This window comes from Brassica oleracea, chromosome C5 (assembly GCF_000695525.1).
Source record: "Brassica oleracea var. oleracea cultivar TO1000 chromosome C5, BOL, whole genome shotgun sequence".
NCBI classification, from domain to species: Eukaryota; Viridiplantae; Streptophyta; class Magnoliopsida; order Brassicales; family Brassicaceae; genus Brassica; species Brassica oleracea.
In genome coordinates, this window is record NC_027752.1 from 20123150 (window position 1) to 20145001 (window position 21852).

General features: G+C 35.0%; 2 protein-coding genes and 1 pseudogene across 2 annotated transcripts; 2 read left to right on the forward strand and 1 right to left on the reverse strand.

The window, feature by feature from the left end:
* The first annotated feature begins 1518 nt into the window (after positions 1-1518).
* On the forward strand, positions 1519-8403 carry LOC106295619 (serine/threonine-protein phosphatase 6 regulatory subunit 3). The gene is made up of 19 exons (XM_013731568.1): positions 1519-1771; positions 2242-2345; positions 2740-2826; positions 2913-2988; positions 3079-3153; positions 3272-3325; positions 3487-3546; positions 3927-4043; positions 4187-4281; positions 4381-4580; positions 4818-4915; positions 5052-5155; positions 5231-5399; positions 5474-5602; positions 5961-6043; positions 6359-6500; positions 7067-7096; positions 7375-7445; positions 7549-8403. The coding sequence occupies exons 1-19, from the start codon at positions 1733-1735 to the stop codon at positions 8219-8221; spliced, it is 2406 nt and encodes an 801-aa protein (XP_013587022.1). The 5' UTR covers positions 1519-1732; the 3' UTR covers positions 8222-8403.
* Positions 8404-14457: 6054 nt separating this feature from the next.
* Positions 14458-15434, forward strand: LOC106344727. Its single transcript, XM_013784045.1, has 3 exons — positions 14458-14488; positions 14575-14653; positions 14743-15434. Exons 1-3 carry the CDS (start codon positions 14462-14464, stop codon positions 15432-15434), a joined length of 798 nt encoding a protein of 265 aa, XP_013639499.1. The 5' UTR covers positions 14458-14461.
* A 1172-nt stretch (positions 15435-16606) lies between these two features.
* Positions 16607-21852, reverse strand: LOC106344728 (annotated as a pseudogene).

A 21852-nucleotide genomic window follows, 5' to 3' on the forward strand; every position in this document is an offset into this window, starting at 1 on the left:
GAATCAATCCGGATATAATCATACAAAACCAAAAAAATCGATTTGGGATTCTTTCCTCGGCACGGGATCGATCGATCTATTCTTACAGATCGGTCGATCTGTGTAAATCGACCTTCGCCGATCGAGTGAAATGGACCAGGTCGATCAGTATATATTTCGCGTTTTTTTTTGTTCTGAATAATGATCGGGATCGATCGATCCACTATAACTTGTAAAGTGGGATCGATCGATCCCCCTTGTCGAACTCAATATATATCTTTTTAAAAAAATTACAATTTTAAGGGCATTACTGCCATTTTGGAAAAAAATAGTCTAATAGGACATAAAGTAGTATAATTTAGTCTAAAGGGACATAGTTACCATTTTTTTGCTCTAAAAAAACAGATTTCCCTAATATCTTTTAGAGATTAAGATTAATTTTTTTCAAAGTTATTTTCATCAACAATAAAAACCCTTATCTAGATTTTTTTTTAACACTTAATCAACCCTTAACTAAAAAGAAAAACATTTAAACATATAAAAAATAAGGGTGTGCGGATTCAGGTTCTGTTTGAGTCTATTCGGGGTTTAGGACTTCCGGGATTAGAGATTTACACACATTCATATATTTAAAAAATTTGGTTCCAATTTGATTAGAATTTTTTGCGGGTTTGGTTCGAATTTGGATACATGTTTAAATTATGTAAACAAATTAAATCTATAGTATATAAAAGTTGAGTTTATAAGCAGGGCAGAGTCTAACAATTGACGGCTTAGAAGCAAACAATTTTTTTGGCTCATTATCTCAATAAATGAAAAATATAGTGAAAATGCAACGACTTGATTTGAATTCACCACCTGAAAATATCCAAACAGGAGTTGTAACCAAAGCTAAATACTATCTTCTGTTATATTATTGGTCCCTAAAAGTAATTAATCTAATCATCACCTACTTCATTAGCTTCTACTCAAGCTCGGTCCTGGCTACAAGTGTAGTATCCCGGGTTTAAGGTAGTAGAATAGGCGGAAATGGTTTATAAGAATTGATTTGGCTACTTATGACACAAAGTGCACTTACTTTTTCGACTATTCGGATAGAACTCCAAAGTTAAGTCCATGGTTTTACATGACTTTGTACAACTACGAACTTGCATCTGAGGCTTAGTATCTCAGGAGCTGTGGAGCAGCATTTTTCGTGGTTGATAGAATCTATTTTGGCCCGTAGTTGTACAAAGTCAACGGTTGTATCTTCTGAAGAACTTCCTCAACGGGAGATGGAGGTCCAACCATTGGGACAAAATCCCAGCTTGTACCTGCCAATACAATTCACAAAGACATTAACAATAAGACCAAACTAATAGAATCTTTTAGCTTTCAACAATACACAACAGAGAATCTCTAATACTGAGAAAGCATTGGTTTTTATGTACATACATATTGAACCGGAAAAACCTAGAGTCAGATTGAACCGGATGGTTTAGTGAACCGGGTGTTATAAACTTTAACCGGTAATTTGGATGGTTTAGTGAAGTAGATTTGTTCCATCTCCAAGCAAGCAAATACCCCCTCCCGCAATTGAAATTGAAGGTTCTCTTCTTCCATCTCAGATCGAGTGTACAGATTCTAGGGTTCGGAGTACTTGTTTCCGATCGATTCTTCTTTCATTTCTCTGGGCGAAACTCCCCTTGTGTTGTTAGGGTTTCGAAGATCTGGTGGAGGCGGAAGCAATTCGACGTTTTCTTGAGCTGGAAACATGTTCTGGCGAATGGCGGGATTGTCCACGGCTTCTGCCGTGAGTTTTTTTTTCTCTCCCTGACCTCTTTTTTTTGTTTGTTACGGCCATTTATATCTGTGGAATGAGTTTTCGCTGGTTTTTGGGGGTTTCGTTTCTGAGGATTTTGGCAGCTTCCTCTGTTTCTTGATTGGGTTATTGATTTCTTGGACATAAAGTTGTAACCAGTGTCTTCTTCATGTACCTAATTCTTGATCATATCTGAGCTTTGTCTCTCTACCATCTTGTTCCGAGTATTTATTGTTTCTGAGTTTGCTTTCTCTTCGACTAATTTGTACAATGGAGATGAGATATAGAGAGAGAGGGAAGATAATATTTTTAAATGATGGAATCCTCCCCATCAAAACGACACCAATTTAACTATGCAATGATACGTCCTAGTTTTGATTTTTCGAATCGAATGGGATAATTATGTGACTGTATCATGTATTCTGCTGGCACTTATGTATTCTCCTTCTTTCCGTTTGCAGGTTGAAGCAATTTTGGACAAAGATAATTTCACATTAGAGGAACTTCTTGACGAGGATGAAATTATTCAAGAATGCAAAGGCCTCAATGGACAACTCTTAAACTTGTATGCTCCCTCTGTAACCTCTTTTGTTTCTTGCCTTTTATGCTTCATCACCTTCCTTGGAGAGGATAAGAGTATGCATTATTTGGAGGTGGGCAATCTGTTTCCCTAGGGTGTTCAATGTGTTACCTCAATAGGATGTAACTTCTTGAGATATCCACCTTGAAAGCTTGGCTATATAAACGGCTGGGATTTTTTCTAATCTTTTATGCAACCCCACTTTAGTATTTCGAATTTTACATTATTTACAACATGCTAGTATTTTGCTACACATACAATATCTCTGTCATCAGGGTGGGCAAAATAATTGGATTCTTCAAACCTCCTGTCGTTAACTATATTCTCTTTTCACTAAAAATGCCGCTCATTCTTGACTATTGGATTCCTTTTATTTCAGCTTGAGAGAAAGAGTGCAGGTGGAACAACTGATTAAGTACATAATAGAGGAGCCTCTCGAAGATGGGGAACTGAAGCGAACATTCAAGTAAATGTTTTGGACAAATGCTATTGTTTTTATTTGCTGATTGTTTTGATGAATAATTTGATATTTTTTTTCTAAATGTGTTCCAGGTTTCCTTTTATTGCGTGCGAAATTTTCACATGTGAGATTGAAATGATACTGAAAACACTAGTTGAGGATGAGGAGGTAGATATTGACTTTTTTACGTTCTCCTATATTTATGCTTTGTAAATGGATTTGGGGTTTCTTACCTCTCGTGATGTCTTCCTTTTGCAGTTGATGTTATTGCTGTTTTCGTTTCTGGAAGCCAAAGAAACCCATAACGCATTACTTGCCGGATACTTCAGCAAGGTATTTAGCATTCTGACAAATTTTCAATTATCAGAAAACTCATGGAGAGCTTTCCATGCACTTATATCGGCTCTATAATGTTCTTCTACGTGCCCTTTCTTCTATCTTCCATTACTAGGTTGTCATCTGTCTGCTAGTGCGGAAGACGATCCCTTTCATGCAATTCATAAAAGTAAGTTGGTTTTTGTTTCCTTGATTAGGATATATGCTTAATGTAACTCTGTTTATATTTTGATAACTGGTGCACAATCTAACAATGCTTTAAACATCATTTGACCATCTGGAGATCATAGTAACTATTCATTTATGATTAACCTTGACTTTCTCGTGCAGGATCATCAAGAAATACTGAAGCAGCTTGTTGATTTGATTGGTATAACATCTATAATGGAGGTTGGTCTGCACTTCTGTTTTTTGTTTTAGGAACTCTGATTTCGGTGTTCATTTGTTAAACATCTACGTGAGAACGTACTGAATAGCTGGGGAAAAAAATGTTATGCTTTCCTCCCCTTAAAAGTACCTATGATTCTGTTTATGACAACAATAGTAGTAGACCCAGTCTTGACGATGAGAATTATGGCAATACTGCTAATGTTGCTCTCGTCATTGTCATGTATTGTTTGTATAATTATTATTGTCACACCAGTGACTCCTTCAATTGTTATTATCTGTAAACAATAAAGTTGTACGTGTAGGGGGTATTTATATGTTGAAGATTATTAGATTTATGTAATATACTACTTTCTAGACTCTAACTTATTGCTGGTGCTCAGGTTCTAAAACGTCTGATCGGTACTGATGAACACCTATATTCAAACTACACAAGTGCAATGCAGTGGGTAGAAGATACAGATGTTTTAGAGATGATTGTAGACAAGTTTGGCTCCTCGGTAAGTTCCATTCAGTACATTGCTTACTTTTCTTTTAATATGGACTAGTCTTATGGCTTTCCTCCTTTATTTTAGATTTATTCTAGCTTCCGAGGCAATGTTATTTACTAATACCTTGGAGATTTTTTGGTTATATTTTGTAGGATTCCCCCGAGGTACATGCAAACGCAGCTGAAATTCTTTGTACTGTAGCAAGATACGCACCCCCTGGGCTTGCAACAAAACTTTCCATCCCCAGGTAGACTTTTCTCGGCTTTGGCTATTGTTTTTATGTAGTCGCTGGTGCTTTTGAAAATTTCTATTTATATTGTTTTGATTCCTGTAAAATTTTATGCAGCTGCACTGGAAGGTTGTTGAAACATACTTTAGAAGATTCACGGCCTAAGTCTGTTCTGGTTAATTCATTATCTGTATGCATATCTCTGCTGGATCCTAAGAGGTTTACATTGGGGACTTATCATATGTATGGTCGTCAACTAACCCATGAAAGCCTGGTAACTAATCCTGAGACAGTAGAGGGAATGCTTGGAAGCCTAGGTGAGCACATACGAGATGTTTATTAGCTTTCATATGTAGTTGCTCTTATGGGAAGAAAGAATACTGGGTTCTTTTAGTGGTTTTTTCCTGATGTAAAGAGACTAGATGTGCAAGACTATCATATATAGCATTTTTCTTTCGCAACTTAATAGGCCTTTTTCTGTTATTTTGTTGTTCGTACTGTTAGTTCGTCTCTTGGCTGCTTTAATTACTTTGTGATACGCTTCGACTATGCAGGTGATTTACTCATGCTTTTGAATGTTTCATCTGCTGAGGGTGTTCTGTTAACAACATATGGCAAGTTGCAACCACCTCTTGGAAAACACAGACTAAAGGTACTTTTATTGTTCTCATTTCTTTGAATTGTTATCTAATTATAATGTTTCTGTTCACTGTTATGGTTATCATATCAAATTTCTGAACTACATCCGTTCAACAGATGAAAATTTGACTTCTGTTTCTTTTTCCTAGATTGTAGAGTTTATTTCAGTCTTACTTACAGTCGGTAGTGAAGCAGCGGAGAAGGAAGTAATTCGACTTGGAGTGGTGAAAAGAGTGTTGGACTTGTTCTTCGAGTAAGTGGGAAATTATATTTTCTCAGTTGATGGTATGCAAGATGGCGCGCTAAATTGTGGTGCAATTTTTTTCAGGTATCCCTACAACAATTTTTTACATCACCATGTGGAGAATGTAATTCTCTCATGTTTGGAGAGCAAAAACTCTCAAGTTCTTGACCATCTTTTCAGCGAATGCAATCTTATTGGAAGTATACTAGAGGCGGAAAAAAACTCCATATTAAGTGATGCTGGCTCTGATAAGGTGAAGCTACTTAATTGCTAACGTCTGGGGATGGCATCATTATCTATTAACTTGGTTAACATGTAATGTCTCAGCTTCATCCTACAGTCCCTGCAGAGGGTAGAAAGCCACTCAGGATTGGAAGCATGGGTCATTTGACTCGCATCTCGAATAAACTTCTCCAGCTAGCTAATAGCAATGTAGAAATTCAGTCACATTTAGAGGTATGCCACACCTCTGTCTGATGGACTTTATTTTTTAGATGATTGCCACATTCATGTGCATATGCAGGTATGAAGTGCAAAAAGTTTGTTTATTCGACTTGAAAATATTCAGTTCGAGTAAATTAATTGCTATTCTTAGTTTTCAGAGTTTTATTTAAGAGTATGATATTTCTGTACATTTGTTGTATATTTTTCTGTAGAAGATCCGATGGTCAAAAACAAATTTGCTAATGTTTTAACCTCTCTTTGGTTTCTCCCAAGCATACATTCTTGATGGCTTGTTTTCATGTGAAATGTTGACAGTATCAACCTCTTTATATCTTGTTCAAGGTTTCTTTCTTTACGTTTATTTTACCAGGCAAATAGCAGTTGGGTGGATTGGCAGACGGATGTCCTGTCAAAGCGTAATACGTTGGAAAATGTCTACTCTTGGGCCTGCGGGTATGTATTTTTTCTTGCTAGACTTAAAGAAACCTGATGAAAACAGGCTTCTGTTTTTAGAGATTATGACCAAAAGCAGAGGTTATGCTTGAAGCTGTATATTTCTTATTTAAATTTGTCATATTTGTGTAATCTGCCTTAAGAGTAATCAAGATATATGGTAAGTTTAAATGTGGTTGCACATTCCCGGTAGATGGCAATTAGAGCCTGCTTTTGTGAAGCTTTTTAGGGGGTGGTAAATGTTACATGAGAGGCAGTAGTGATGGTTGGTGTAGTATTGATAATTTCTTTTACTGATATTATCTGTCTTAACAGGAGGCCAACTTCACTCCTTGATCGTAATAGAGATAGCGATGATGATGATTACCACGATAGAGACTATGATGTGGCAGCCCTAGCAAACAACTTGAGCCAGGCCTTTAAATATGGCATTTACAGCAACGATGACATGGATGAGGTGATGTTCTCGTGTTTCCTTATCATTGCTGCTACGTTGTGATCCTTTTTAAGATTATCATAGATTTAAGCCACATCCTTTAGTTAGTCTTGAAACTATCTTGGAAGGTCATGGGTGTTGATTGTTGAGACAAAGGAGAAAATCGATTCAGGAATTTTGTAGGAAATCTCATTTTATTTTTTGTTGGTCTTTAATCCTGTTATATAGTTCCGGAAATATGATACATAGTGAAATCTGATGCTTGAATGTTTAAAGTTTTGGTGATGTCTTGGACCACTGGGATTGATGTAGTACCCTATATTTGGTGGACAGTCAAATCGTCACTTCTTTCTCCAATCATTCTATAATTGGTTAACCTCTGGATAGTTAGCATGTGGTTTTCCTACCGTCTTCTCTTCCCCAGTATCATCTTTAACTAGGCCGGATGCTTGGCTTAGTCGGTTTACCTGAGCAACTATTTTTCTGTTATAGCTTTTGATTTTCGTTGCATTCTTTTCCTGAAACTGTAAGATTACATGCTATAATCATTTGTTCTGTTATTAACATTTTTCATTTATCCCCTGCAGGCCCAAGGCTCTATGGAACGGGATGATGAGGTATTATTTGTCTTTTCCTTATCTATAAGAACTGAAACTTGAAAAATCTTTGTTATATGACGCTAAACAAATCTTGACCCCTTTTGGGAGAAGATTTCGTTTTTGGAACATTTTTTAATTTCTTACTTTATCCCCTTTCTGTATTATTTATTGCTGAGAAGTCCCTCAAAGATTTATTGCGGCCTCTTGAGTCTGTTCGTCTAAAGCAGTCAGTATAAAAGCTAGCTTTAGTGATTAGTGTAGACATGAAAGCCTCTATTGAAGTCTCTATGTTGCAGGATGTCTACTTTGATGATGAATCTGCAGAAGTCGTCATATCTTCCTTGCGCCTTGGAGATGATCAGGAGAGGTAATGGGTTTAGACTTTTCTTTTCTGGTAGAAATCAATCGTTTCTATTCATATGTCTGATGCGGTCCTTTAACTTACACAATGTAACATGCTGTCTTTGTAGCGGCTCACTCTTCACAAATTCAAACTGGTTTGCTTTCGATGATGAAAAGGCTGCGAATGAGCGCTCAGTGAACTCAATCGCTTCCCCTACACCCGATGGTGATGATGATGTCATCATAGGTGAAGCCGATGAATTCATCGACACTGCAGCCTCTTCCGCGGCTGTTGATATGGAAACAGAAGATTCTACATCAAAGAATCGTTCCGGTAATCCGAGTGAACCAGAAGCTGAAAAATCACCAGCTTGGGTTGAATGGAGAGAGACCTCCGAGTCCACTGCGCCTTCTTCAAACCCAGACGAAGCCACCATAATGCCCAATGGAGAGGTTCAAACCGAGAAAGAGGATACTGGTGATGATACCGATAAGAAAAGTGCAGAGGCGAATCCACCACCAGATACATGTGCCGATGAAACCACAGAGAAGTCACTAAATGCAAGTGGTGTTGCGACCACTGAGAGCTCACCAGATGCAGCAAGTTGCGAGGCTGAAATAGCGGAGAAGTTGAAAGAATCGAGTTGTGATGCATCAAAACAAGCAGTTGAATCGCATGAGAAGAATGCTGAAAGCTCTGAACCTGCATTCCCGCAGGAGACAGAGAAGAGCGAGGAAGCAGAAGTAGATGATGCCAAAGAAAGTAAAGAAGCTGTAAAGGAACCAGAGAAGGTAGTGTGATCCTTTATTTCACACCTGGGGGGTCACTTTTTAACTAAGTAAATCAAATACCTGCTGATTCTTTTTGGTTTTATATAGTTTGGTTAAAGGGAATTTATCTGTTACGAATACTAGTTATTACTATTCTTGTTATTTCCTTTGTTCACATTTTCATTATATCATCTCCAAATCTAGTCCCAACATTATTGTCGACCAAAAGTTCCCGTTAGCTTTATCATTTTCTTTCTAATTGAAGTTTTCTTTTACCTCATCAACATTCATCAATTAGTATGTTTTAAAAAGTTGTTGCTCATGAGTCACAAATAGGACTCATGTCAGTCTCATGCCTCATATTATCTCTTGTTCATGAAAACAGTATATTCGAAAAGGAACTTTGTGTTATAAGTAGAGATGAGAGAGAGAGGAATTGGTGTCTTATTCCATGAGTAAAATGAGTCTTTTATATAAGATTACAATAGCTCGTGACAAAGTATAACTTGGATTGACAATCAAGTAAATCTAAGATTTTCTATAATGGACATCACCACAATATTCATAACATTTCTTTTTGATGTCCATTATACAACTGCTTTCAAAACGCAGTAGATGATGGATGCCTCATTAAAAACTTTACCATGAAAATCTAATAGGAAAAAAAGTGCAACGCGTAATGATTTCCCCCATGTGTACATACCTCGAGATCTTTGAGATAACGTAATCTGATAAGATGAACTAGCTTCTTGAAAATAGTATTGCGTAGCGCCTTGGTGAATAAATCAACCAAATTTTCACTTGAACAAACATGTAGGTCACGAACTCCGCCATTCTTCTATAGTACATGAATCCTCCTATTACTTGATCATTTTCTTATGTTCTCTTGATTTCAAAGACTTTAAATCGGTGATAGACATGCAACTTTGATATCATAATACTCTCTTTGTGTGTTCATAATTTGCGTGTTTTTTTTTGCCTTGTTAAAACTTTGTCATGGAAAAATACAGTGGGACAAAAACCATGATAAAAAAAATAGTACAACCACACATAGTATCATATTTATTCCCCTATAAGAAACATCTTCAGGATATGCATTCCGATCAAATAAATCTCTTTTAGATTGAGTATATCTGAATAAACTCTTTTGATTTCTATTATAATATCTAGAATCTTAAGACTTTTGGTCCTTGATTCTCTTTTGACATAGACAATAATTTTGTTGTCTGATTGGACTTCAAGCCAAATATCTTAGCATACAATCGTCTAACCAATTGTTTTATACATATGAGTTGTTCATGCTCGTACTATAAAAGTTCTGTTGTGACTTTCTTTCTTCTCGTGCGAAATCATATGTTTCAATCATGAAAATGATCAGTAACTTACTCAAATAACACTTTAAGAATGATACTTCAGGATCAATCATATATATGATCATTTTAAAGTCTTTACTGATCTTCTAAGATAACATCTCTTATTCTAGATGTCGAGTTTGGAATACATAACAATGTAGTCTTTTCAAGATCTTTCTTCTAAACAAACAATTTGTTATAACTCTTCAAGAGTTTGGATTATATTCAAATCAATGATTTTATTTATTCATAATCTCTTGAAAAATACAAATGGATACATTAATTAACCTTATAATATTTCATATCCCATAAAATATTTTGTTCCAGTTCGATCGAATAGCTACAGTTCCTATGAACATGATTTTGATATTATCAATCCTTCATGGATTTTATCTTTCAAAGATTAGCATTTTCCAGTAGGTCGTATAATTCAAGTTTTATTGTCAGATTGATAAGGAACTTGAAAGTAGTTGCATCTACCACATGAGACTATATCTCTTCACAACCAATTCCATATTGGTCTTTTGTTAGTGCAACAACTCATTTCTATCCCACTTGTATACGCATTTTGGTGTATGGACTACTGGTCCAAATATTTCTCTCTTTTATGAGAGTTTATATTTTTATCTATTATATCTTTCTAATTTATTTGTGTAGACTTTTCAATAGACTTTATTTCATGATCATATTTCTCTTTTATCATATCAACTACTACTTTGCGTGCATAAATATCTTCGACATCGAATTGCTATTGGTTCCATTTTATTTCGTACATGACATAACTTATTGAGATCTCTTCATTGTCTCAAGTACCTGAATTTTTTTCAGTCATGTTTAATGTCTCTTCTGGAGATCATTCAAAACTATATTTCCTCTTGACCATTATTAATTTATGCTCCTTTTGATTTACGAAGATTCTTAACTTTGGAACCAACACGTCAACCATGTTGCAGGCGTGACTAGCAGTTTGATATTGTTCGTATAGAAAATCAATTCTTATTGGAGCATTTACATCTGGTATATGTGGCTTGATCACAATTTATATGGGTCAGTAAATGTGTCTGACAACTGCTTTACTAAGCTTGTGATTGAATTATCTTTTGGACTTCTATTTCACATTCTATTTAGTCAGAGGATCAATGATAATTCATTTCAACTTATTATATTTTCCAGCTGTTTATTTACTCCCCTTTATGTTGGAAATACTAATTCAATTTTAGCATTAGTATCGAGCCTTACTTATATCCTTCGGGGAAGACTCTAGATAATTAAGAATCAATGGAGATTCATATCCAACATATATTCCCAACCTCATTTGAAACACGGTGTGGAGCAACTATAATGTATATTGCACATCCAAAACTCTTAGACGAAAAATGGTTGGTTTCTAACCCAATACCAATGATCAATGGCGGACCCAGGATCTAATTTTACCTGGGTCAAACTTGTTATTCAAAAGGAAAAAATGAATAAAAGGTGTCATAGGTAGGATTTGAACTGCGGGTTAGGGGTGTCAGAACGAAGACTTTACCGCTAGAACTACTGATTCTTCATTGTTTTATGGAACAAATTAAACTTTATTGAGATTTAAGGGGTGTCAGGTGCAACCCCATCTTCCTCTGTAGGTCCGCCACTGCCAATGACGGGAAGAACTAGTGATTACTTGTTGGCTTGATATGAATTATGTTGATCAAAATGTTCAATACTTATTCCAATGAACATGTAATAATTATCAAATAGTTAAGACGTGAATTCACCAAGATTATAAAGATGCATAGTGGGTGATCAGTCCACCAACATCTCATTTATTCATGCCAATACTTCATTTGGCTTACTTCATTTGGCTGGTGAAAATTGTATTACCATTTTATCTTATAAGCAAGCAACATATGTGAAATCATTCGCAAGAATATTCAGGTTCTTCAATGAATATTCACATAAATCTTTATGTATCTTTTCGCAGCATTATTGAACCAAAATGGTCTAACTAGTTTGTACCAAATATTTTATAAACTTCTGGTTTACTATATATTTATCTCTATTACACTAATATGTGTGTAGTACAATCTATAAGAGAATGTAGGTACTTTCTCTAAAATACTTTTATTGCCTTGAGAAATACTTTTGATTTGCAATTAATTTAACATTTCTTTCGTTTAGTATCTCAACATAACTTTTCTCAAAATTCCATAGATCTACTTTAAGAAGGATTTGTCAACCAATTTTAGTGTAAACATAATCTTTTGGATGTTTCACTTATTATAAAATGTGAGATTTTTAACTCTTCTCCTCAAGATGATAATACCTCAAGGTTATCAGTCTCGAATGAATCTTATTTTTGAATCAACAACATGGTCATGTATTCTTTTTCAGATCTTTCTAACTTTTGAGACTTATAAGAATATGACGCAGTAAGGATTCTAAATTGCATTCTTATGTGCAGTAATATTATGTACTCTTCAGAAGCATTCATATATATCTTCTTCTTAAACATTCTATAAGCTTTATGTTATCTTGTATTGTACTCACAATAATTATATTTCATCTTCAAATGATTGAATCATATCTCTTCTTTATTACCATCTTTATTTTCTCAACTTCAAGTGAGAATATGAATTCTATAAAGAAAATCTACGGCTTTTGACCTTATTTATATTTATATTTACTTATACACCCATTTTTATGTTCACTTTCTTGACCAATACTATTTGTGTGGATTTTTTTCTCAATATAAAATGTCATATTCTCTTCAAGAGAATGGATCATAATCAAGTAGACGAGATTTATCATCTTATATCAATAGCTCATTATTTTTATGAGTCTTAAGGACACAACATATACTTATAAACTTCTTTAATATCTTTTATCGTGTATGTTGGACAACTTTACTTATGTGAAAATGTATTTTTCAATATATATGCATCATCAAAAATTTCTTCGAGAAAATTTAGTTTTAAATTTACATCCAACATAGTTAGCTTTATTTACAAGCTTTATGTCTTGTAATCTTTAGATGCAAAATACATAATGAGCTTTAAATAATCACATTCAGGTGATCATACTTTTCTTTAGATTATTCTCTAAAATTTATAGATTTTTTATGTTCAAGCCTTAAACTTAAAACCCAAAAGATGATGGTAATATAATAATAATTAATTTCAAATTATATAGAAATATGTATTATTATAAGTGTCTAATTGCAAAGTATATGTATAATACTCCTATATTACTTATGTCATTCACTCTTACTATAAATTCATTAACCATCACTATATTAATGTCGTACAGAGAGTGTGACAAATAAAAACACTTATCTTAATAAAAAGTGTATGGGTGATGAGAGTTCCAGCTATTCATGTTTTTAATTGGTTGTGATCTCACACTATATCTTCTCTTTCGGAGAGAATACACAATCCTGAAATACTTAGTATGGGTTATTGGTTGTTGTATTTTAATGGATTTGAAAATCCGAACTAAATCTAGTGTTATTGGTTATATGATTTTCAAATCTATATTAAAATCATGTGTTATTGGTTTAATGATTCATAAATTATATATCAAATCAAGTGGTATTCAATCGTAGGGATTTACTAATATATTTGATTTAATAATGGATTTGAATGGATTTGTTTGGATTTTTTAGTTAAAAATACAAAGACTCAAATCCGAGGGAAATCCTCCAAATTTGCATATTTTACTTGGATTTATAAATACTATATGGATTTTTAAATCAATCAAAATATATAAATCAATAACACCTCCCTGAACTTTCTCATATAAATATGGACATTACATTAGTAAATATCAACATATAATCGAAAGTTGTTTATGATATTAGACCAAAGAGTAACCGATTACAAATAACAATTTCCCTTCTTTTTTTTGTTAGCAACTTAACCGACTCTATGATTACAAATAATTTCTATTAAATGTCCCAAGAAAGAATGAAAGTAATTCGTGATTCAAAAAATATATTTCGGAAATAATTTAGTGTGATACTTTCGAATCATAAAACATGATAAACCACAAATCACATAGACCAAATTAATTATCAAGCAAACGTCATTTTGCTATAAACCAAAACATGAATCAATAAAGTAGATAATTCATCTAGCCCATGTACTAAACCAATTCAAACCAGTAATTATCTAAACCAACTTAAACCAAAATAATATCAAATCAGATTAAAGAGAGCTGAGAGCATGTGACGTTCCAAGTAATATAGAAATTACTGCATAAACCATATAAGGAATAAATATATATCAAACAATAAATGAATGATAAAAACATATATTCTATTCACAAGATGCTTTCTTCAGTAAATATTCATGACAGCGCTTGAAAAGTAAATATTCTAGTTGCTTGCTATTCAGTGTTCACAATGTCCTTTTATAAACACAAGTTTTGTAATAACTAGTAAATATTGACCCAAGTAAATTAACATACGTCAAAACAATTTCCTTATCAATCTAGTAACTGATTCTCAATCTATGAATTCAATATACATATTAGAATTACCGCATAAAATATCAAGTATATAGAATTGGAGAATGATAATATACGATAAATATGTCATGAGCAATAATATTTGATCAATGAATAAAATTCAAGTGACACATATTTTCAAGCGAGTAATGAGAGAGCAATATGCATCGTGGGGTAAATAATAGCACATGTTAAGCAATGAAATGTAATAACTAACGGGTTAATGGAATCAAACTCGCACAAAGCTTATTAAATCTAGTTACTATAGGTTATAATTTATAAACAGTACAAGGAAATGTGCTCAGCAATAAAATAAGATACCTATTATGCGGCATTGATCAAACAACTATGCTAATTAATTATGGAAAATCTCTCGTATAATATAAGTTTTAGGGTTTTCTTCTCCTTCTTCTTTTCACCAAGCTGCCCTTCAATGGCCAACACAAACCAACCCGTCCGGGTACACACTTCTTCTCGTCTCTCAATCTCTCTGTGCCATTTTTTTTCTGTTGCTTATGGTTCTTTGTGTAACTTTTTTTTTTGCAGGCTTGCGTAATAAAAGTCGATTTAAAGTGTTGTTCAGGTTGCCTAAACAGAGCAAAAACAAAGCTACAGAGTCTCCCCGGTAATAAAAGAAAATCGATATAACATTTCCAACATAAGATGTTCTATTTCTAAAACACCTTTTGTTTCCTACTGGATGGATATATACAGGCGTGACCGCAGCGGAGTATAACGTAAAAAAAGGGCTCATGACAGTCACAGGCGACGTCGACCCTATGACTCTCGTTCATAAACTTACAAAACCGAAAAGAAAAACAGAGCTTGTGTCTGTAAATTACATGCCTGATGAAGATCTCACCAGTGATGGAGATGAAGATGAAGACGACACTTCTTCTTCTGATGACACTAGTTCAAATCCTGATCCTAGACCCATGGAACGTGCACCCCAAGTAAATACGAGGCCCACTATAAAGAAGAAGGAAAGGATGGTAAGAAAGTATCTTCTGTTAGGGTGTTTACGCAGCAAACCAAAGGTTGTTCAGCCTTTCCCATTGGCAAAGCGAATGTTCGGCTCAACAAGGTTTGGGAATGGTGGTTCTGATCATGGCGGCTATGGCAATGGTTTAGCCAATGCTAGGCGACCTCCACCTCCGTTTCATGGACCAATGAATCTACAACAACAATATCATATGATGATGCAACCACGACTACCTCCACCACAATTTCAAATGAATGGAGCACCGCCAATGCATATGATCCAGCAGCAGTCAGGTCCACCACAAAATATACCATATCATTGGCAAATAGATCCACAATACAAAGCTATGTTCCCACAGCCACAGCCACTGAAACCTGATCCGAAAATGTTGGTCAACAATGGTATACATTACTCCAACAAGTGATTCCAACCGCTTTGAGTTATATATAGCCCACCTAAGGCTGCTACTACTTGTTCTGTTGATTGTGTACTTAGACGTTATTATTATACTAAGCAAACGAATGTTATTTTAGTGGTTTTTTTTTTTTTTTTTGCCGATTGCAGGCACGGAACATTGTTCAAAGTCTTAGGCCAAACCTTCTAGCAAAAAGAATTTTTAATATAACAAGAATCTGTCTGATTCATAACCATGCGGTTGAAACATAAAATTATCATTATGTATGTGACTTATTGCTAGCCAGTAGACTCTATATCTCTAGTTTAGTTTCTCTCGGAGAATACTTTGTCTTGAGATTTGTTTGTAGTGCATAATTTTATTCCCCCTCCTCCCCTTTGGTGGCAAATGGAAGAATCTGCCTGAGAAGCTCTCTCCACACCCATCATCCCGAGGTGGGAACCCGCTTACACAGTCATCAAGCTGTGGGGATTTCTCCTTTGTTGATGTTCAAGCAAAAGGATTTATTACAGAGTTTAGTTCTTAAAGCTACAAACTAGAATAGAAACGCCGGTAGGAACAGTGGGTTTCTGTTGAAATGTCACAGGGTTTCCAAGCATATTCCTGTAATTATATTAACTAAAATGCAAACAATAAGTGTTGTTGAAATGTAAAAGATGAATCCAAAAGTAGAAGTAGTAGATAACACCATAAGGGATTAACCGGAAAAATAAGGAGGGAATAGGTACACCAATGGCTGTGCACGAAGAAAAGTAAAAACCTTTTAGAAGAGAGAGGTGCGTAGATCAAGAAAAGCAAAGCTTGTGTTCCTTGTGAGATAAGGAAGGTTACGACCTTAGGGAAAATAGGTCACATGTGATTATGTTGTCGAGCGAAGCAGAAGAGTTTCCAGCACCAAGGACCGGAACCAGATTGAATATAGGTTTTTTTTTTTAATATAACTCCGAGACTCATCTCGTTAAGCCCTTCTTTGAATGCAGTTTCAAAAATGTCGGATAACCTCTCTACGGACACACCAAGACTTGCCAAGAGAATGAATTTTCAGACAAGGTTTTGTCGAGAAGATATACATAGATTCTCGACACTCTCTCCAGTTGTTGTTGTTCATCTCCGGAAGGGTTCATGAAGCTTCCTCATCAACAACACGTGTCTGCACACAATCATGGTGTCATTTCTCTGGCTTATATCCCCAACAACAGAAGTCTTTTGGGGAGATCAGGGACAAGTGTATGCAAAGGAAAATAGGATCGATAAGACTTTGCCAAATCCAAGAAGGAAACAAACTTTTCATGAAGTTGGTTCCTCTCTGATTGCTTTGTGCGTGCTGAACAGAACACCACAATTGAGAATAGGTGATGAAGAGACTGAGCATCTGCTATTGCCTCACTGTTGGTCAATGCCTTGATTCAGCTCAGCTACTGCGCCTTCCTTTCGAAGATTCATCGTGGGAGGGTCAAGCCCTGAAGAACACCCTTGTGCAAAGTGGTCCAATGGTGCCCAGGAAGAGATGCTCTGCTGTGGCCATTTGCTACTAAAACCTCAACGTAAGCTTTACCAGTTCTATTGTACTACGTGAAGGAACACGAAAAGGGCACTTCTCTTGTGTGATAAACTTCACATATGTCTCATTCGCCACAGAAAATTAGCTCATATCAGAAATGTACAGATGAATGTACAAAACGTTCTTGCCAGTTAAATCCATGTTTCAAAAGCTGTGATTCACTAGCTAGAATCTTCCAGCCAGCAGCAAAAGGAGAATGTGTTTTCTTTCCCGGTCTTTGATAAGTTAACTCTGGTTCTTGTATGCTCAACCACATCAACGGTTCCATTATCTAGTTGGCGAGTAGATTCTGGTGGGTTAGGGGTTAGGACCATCACCTTGTACCTCAAACACTAATTACCTTGCTCCTCCTCAAGGGAATTGAGTCTGGATTTCCCTTCTTTTGGATGAAGAACTCCAACAGGTGCAACAGAATCTGGAGAGTGTAGCACCACTTAAAATTCATCAAGCATTAGTGGGCAATCGAGAGTCAAAGTCTCATATTTCTCCTCCTTCACCGCAAACATTACTTCCAATATCAGCTCTTTCAACTTCAAAAGATGTGGTTCCATGAAGGCTAAGTCTTTCCCTAAATGAAAAAGACTTTGAAGCAAAGTCTGGTCCTGTTTCCTTGCACAAAAGAAACAACAAGACCTAACCTTGAACAAATATACTCTTTCCACCCGCAGGCGTTGTTGGTAGTCTGATGCAATGGCGCCAGAAGATACTGCAGTGATGGAAAGAAAGGAATCTGACTCTTAACAACACAAAATATATATCTTCCATGTCATCATCTGGAGTCATTTGGTAGCTAAGTTTCTGATGCCTGGAAGAACCTCGGATTCTCCTTCTGAACAATGGCACAATTCATGCATTCTGGTGGCCTACGTACAGATCATCAACCGGTAACAAGTTCGCCAATGCAACGATCTCGTGACCGTACTGGATACACTTCATCATAACATAGCCAGCTATCTTTGAATAAAATGACTTTTTTTTTTTTTTTTTTAACTTTGTTGGTTTATTTATTTACTAGTATTTTGGCCGGCATTGCCATTACCATAAAAAATATTCCACATATAATTAGTAAATGATTTTTAATATTATACAAAATTAATTATATAAATTAAAATTTTGAAATTTAAAACTGCATAGTAAAACTAAATTTGTATATGAATATGATTTAGTATATAAACTGGTCAAACAGAACAAACCGATTAATTTAAATATAGTAGTATAATTATATGTAAATTATATAATATAAATAAAAAGATATAAATAATTTATTTTATTGATATGATCTCCATACTTAAAATGCTGATTTTAGTTATTCAATTTTTTTGTTTTAAGTTAAAGGTTTTTTTCTTTTTTTTATCAAGTTAAATAAAATTTAATTTTTTCGTTAACAAATATGTGTGCTACCATTTACTTATTTAATAATATAATGAATTACTATTTTTTATTTTTATTCTATTAAAATATTATTATTAACTAAAACTTATATTATTATTTTCTTAGCTTTCAACAACAATTCAGCTATCTCGCTATTTGTGGTAAATGAGCAAGTCGAACTTTCGTTCAGCTGTAATGGGATTGAAAACCGAGAATGAGCTGTGCGTCCTCCATCTAGTAACAGTGCTGCCATTCCACTTGAAGTTACATTCAAGACGATATCTCCAACTGAACGAATGTATGTTGATAGAGTTTTCCAAAGGAATGTCTTCCCTGTCCCACCAAATCCATTGACAAAGAACACACCACCAGAATTTGTTGTGACAGCTTTCATGATAGTATTATAAATATCCCTTTGTTCAGACGTCAATCTAGACTGTAATCTTTGATGTTCCTGAGCACATGCGTCTCTGTCGTAACACAGCTCATCAGTTATCAATCTATTGACCATAGAAGGAATATTGCTGTTTGTGGGAAATGGCATTGAAGAGAAGTTTTCGAGAGTATTTCCACTGGAGCGTAACTGCTTTTCGATCTCCAACAAAGTTTGATTCTTTAGCTGATCATTTGACATTTCTAGTCCTGAAAAATTAAGGAATTAGAAAAATCAATAATACGTGTAGCAAATTATTTATAACAACTGTGAAACTTTTAGAATTTGGAAAATATTATGTCTTACAAAATACAAAAAAAAATATTGAACAAAACTAAATATGATATACGTCTAGTATTTAGTATAATTCATATATGTAATCTTCTAGAGATGTAACTTATTATATATTATTATTGTAAGGACAAACCTGGCCTCTGGAGGATTGCACGTTGCATATGTAAAATGTCATCAGAAAGTAAATGCCATGTTTCCGACCAAACATGTTCAGGTTGTGATAAACTTTCTGAAGCTAAAAGATAAACGAATATTCGACGTAAGTAAACACCTGACCCCCATTGACTTGCTTCCTTGATGGCTTCAATGTACTCCTTATCATCATCAAGTAAACCTAAAGCATAGCAAGCTTCCTTGTAGGTTGGATATGTAATTCCATCAACGGTACGTATATCTTCGTAGCATGTTGGTCCTTTAACTTTGTTCAAAAGAATCCTCAAGTAGAATCGTTGACCGGCGGATGGTGAAGTAGGATGGATTCTACCAACAGCTGAACTTCGTTGACGTGGAGTCCATTCTGGTTTCGACTTGTTCCATACAAAAAAGTAGGGGAACTGAATGTAAGTCAATTCCTTTGCATCAGAATTTTGACTACACATTTTCATAAACTCCAAAAATTGTGACGTTTGATTTTTCTCTTTTGTCAATACATCATCAATATCTTCCTCGTCATCATAGGTGACATTATGTTCTCCAGGTAGATGGAAAGACAACCTTTGAATAGATGTGCTACTGTAATGTAGCTCAAACCCCAGTATTCTCCACATTCCTTCACATGGTGATATATACCTATTAAATAGTTAGAAAAAAATGTGAGATATTTTACTCTTAAAATGTGAGATGGTATATAGAAGGTTAGTATTAAAAACTTACCGACAATCAATGAAACGCTTGATTTCATCTACTATATTTTGAGAAGTATTTTCAGAATTTCCTCCATTTGCTGACTCTTGCAGTAGTTTTGCAGTGACGCGGTCATTTCCTTTGTTGATGTTTTTGAACAAATACTTGATGGCTCTTGATTGATTGCACCATTCCACATTGATATGAGCTTGATTTTTGAGGAGTAGTTGTGGGCTATAAGGAATGATGTACCTGTTATCAATCTCAATCCCGTTTTTCTTCATTGATTTTCCATCATCTCTTCTTCTGTAAACTGGGAATCCTTCTTTATTAATGGAAGTATGAGGGGAAAAATCTATAGGAAATCGCTTGGTACATTTTCCTTTCACCATACATGGCGAGTTTGGATTTGCTAACCCACAGGGACCATGAACCATTATATCTCTAACTATAGCATATAATGCTGGATTAGATGCTTGATCTGGAATTTCAGCACATATAAACTTGTCTATGTCATCTGTGGTAGGAAGCTTTGATCTCCGCTGTAAAAACAGCAATATATGAGCGTGCGGAAGTCCTCTTTTTGGAATTCAATTGTGTATATCACTGTTCATTTCAAAAGAATATCATTAGAATAAAATAAAACACAAAATATATGTTTGTTATAAGTATGTAATAGAATTTACATGCTGCTGATGGGCCAAAGAGGTTGTTGTTTTTTATATCGAAAATAAGACAATCCAACTTCATCTTAAACACCCGCGAAAGAATATCAGGTATGTTTTCTGTTTGTAAGCGTCGGGAACTTACATACCTTGTAATCTCAGGCCATTTAGGATTGCAAGTGAAGGTTATGAATAAATCTGGATAGCCAAAATGTGAGCAAACGGCCATTGCATCCATATACTTTTCATGCATGTATCTTGGACCTCCCACAAAAGTTGAAGGCAAGACAACCTTTCTTCCGCACATGGATGAATCTTTATTTCCAGTAGAAGCAAAATCTGAAATATTGTTGTAGTTGTCTGCACGCAAAGTTTTTGATTGAGCTTGAGATATCCAATTCTCTCTGCTTCCATCATTGTGTATGCATCAACAATAAATTGCTGAAACAGCTTTCCAGAATACAATAGCATGTTGAAGTGGTTGCCACGTTCCATGAGCTTGTAAGGAAAAAATTCTTTCATGCTCACTCTAAACCTTGGGTTTGTCGATGTTGTCGTTGTTCTCTTTAGATGCAGATCAATATGGTAACCATCCTCTCCATATGGAAACAAAATTGGATATTGTAATGGAAGATATGCTGGGTGAAGTTCACTGATCCTTGCCAAATCTCTACTTTTTGTTTCCACCACAATATCTCTCTCCTCAAACTCTTCATCAATATCTCCAACCAAAAGTGCAGCAACTTCTGAGCAAGTGGGCATATTATATGTATTAGGATCTGTGGAACGTCCTGAAATTAATCTCACTTTGACATTCATAGATTCTAACGAATCTCCGAACCGTTCCTTTGCTGTCCGAAGGATCTTTGCGTATGGGTTGGACTCGTTTAGCATAATTTTGATTTCTTCCACAATATCATCCCTGAGTATTTTTATATCAGAAGTTGGTGTCGTTCTTTTTTAACTGCAAGTATGAATAAATGTTAGTAATGTAATTAAAAAAAAGATAAAAAATTTAAAAATATAACGTATATGAAAATATATTATCTTATTTTGTAATATAACAACAATTACATACCTGAATGCTGCGATTCTGTTTGCATTTTCATTGACCGTATCAAATATGTAAAGCTGTTGGAATTTGGGTCGTGAGTCATCTAGAGGGAGTAAACTTCCAATCATGTGGTAATTCTGACCTAATAATCGGAAAACAGGAGGTCCACGCCCTTTGTTGATTGACGTGTCAACTTTTCCTCCCAT

Bases quoted from the DNA above. Each gene is read 5' to 3' on its own strand.
- LOC106295619 (XM_013731568.1), top strand. From the start codon at position 1,733: ATGTTCTGGCGAATGGCGGGATTGTCCACGGCTTCTGCC. The intron at 5,156-5,230 runs GTAAGTGGGAAA...AATTTTTTTCAG, and splicing joins GTGTTGGACTTGTTCTTCGA to GTATCCCTACAACAATTTTT. The intron at 7,097-7,374 runs GTATTATTTGTC...TCTATGTTGCAG, and splicing joins CTATGGAACGGGATGATGAG to GATGTCTACTTTGATGATGA.
- LOC106344727 (XM_013784045.1), top strand. From the start codon at position 14,462: ATGGCCAACACAAACCAACCCGTCCGG. The intron at 14,489-14,574 runs GTACACACTTCT...TTTTTTTTGCAG, and splicing joins ACACAAACCAACCCGTCCGG to GCTTGCGTAATAAAAGTCGA. The intron at 14,654-14,742 runs GTAATAAAAGAA...GGATATATACAG, and splicing joins AAAGCTACAGAGTCTCCCCG to GCGTGACCGCAGCGGAGTAT.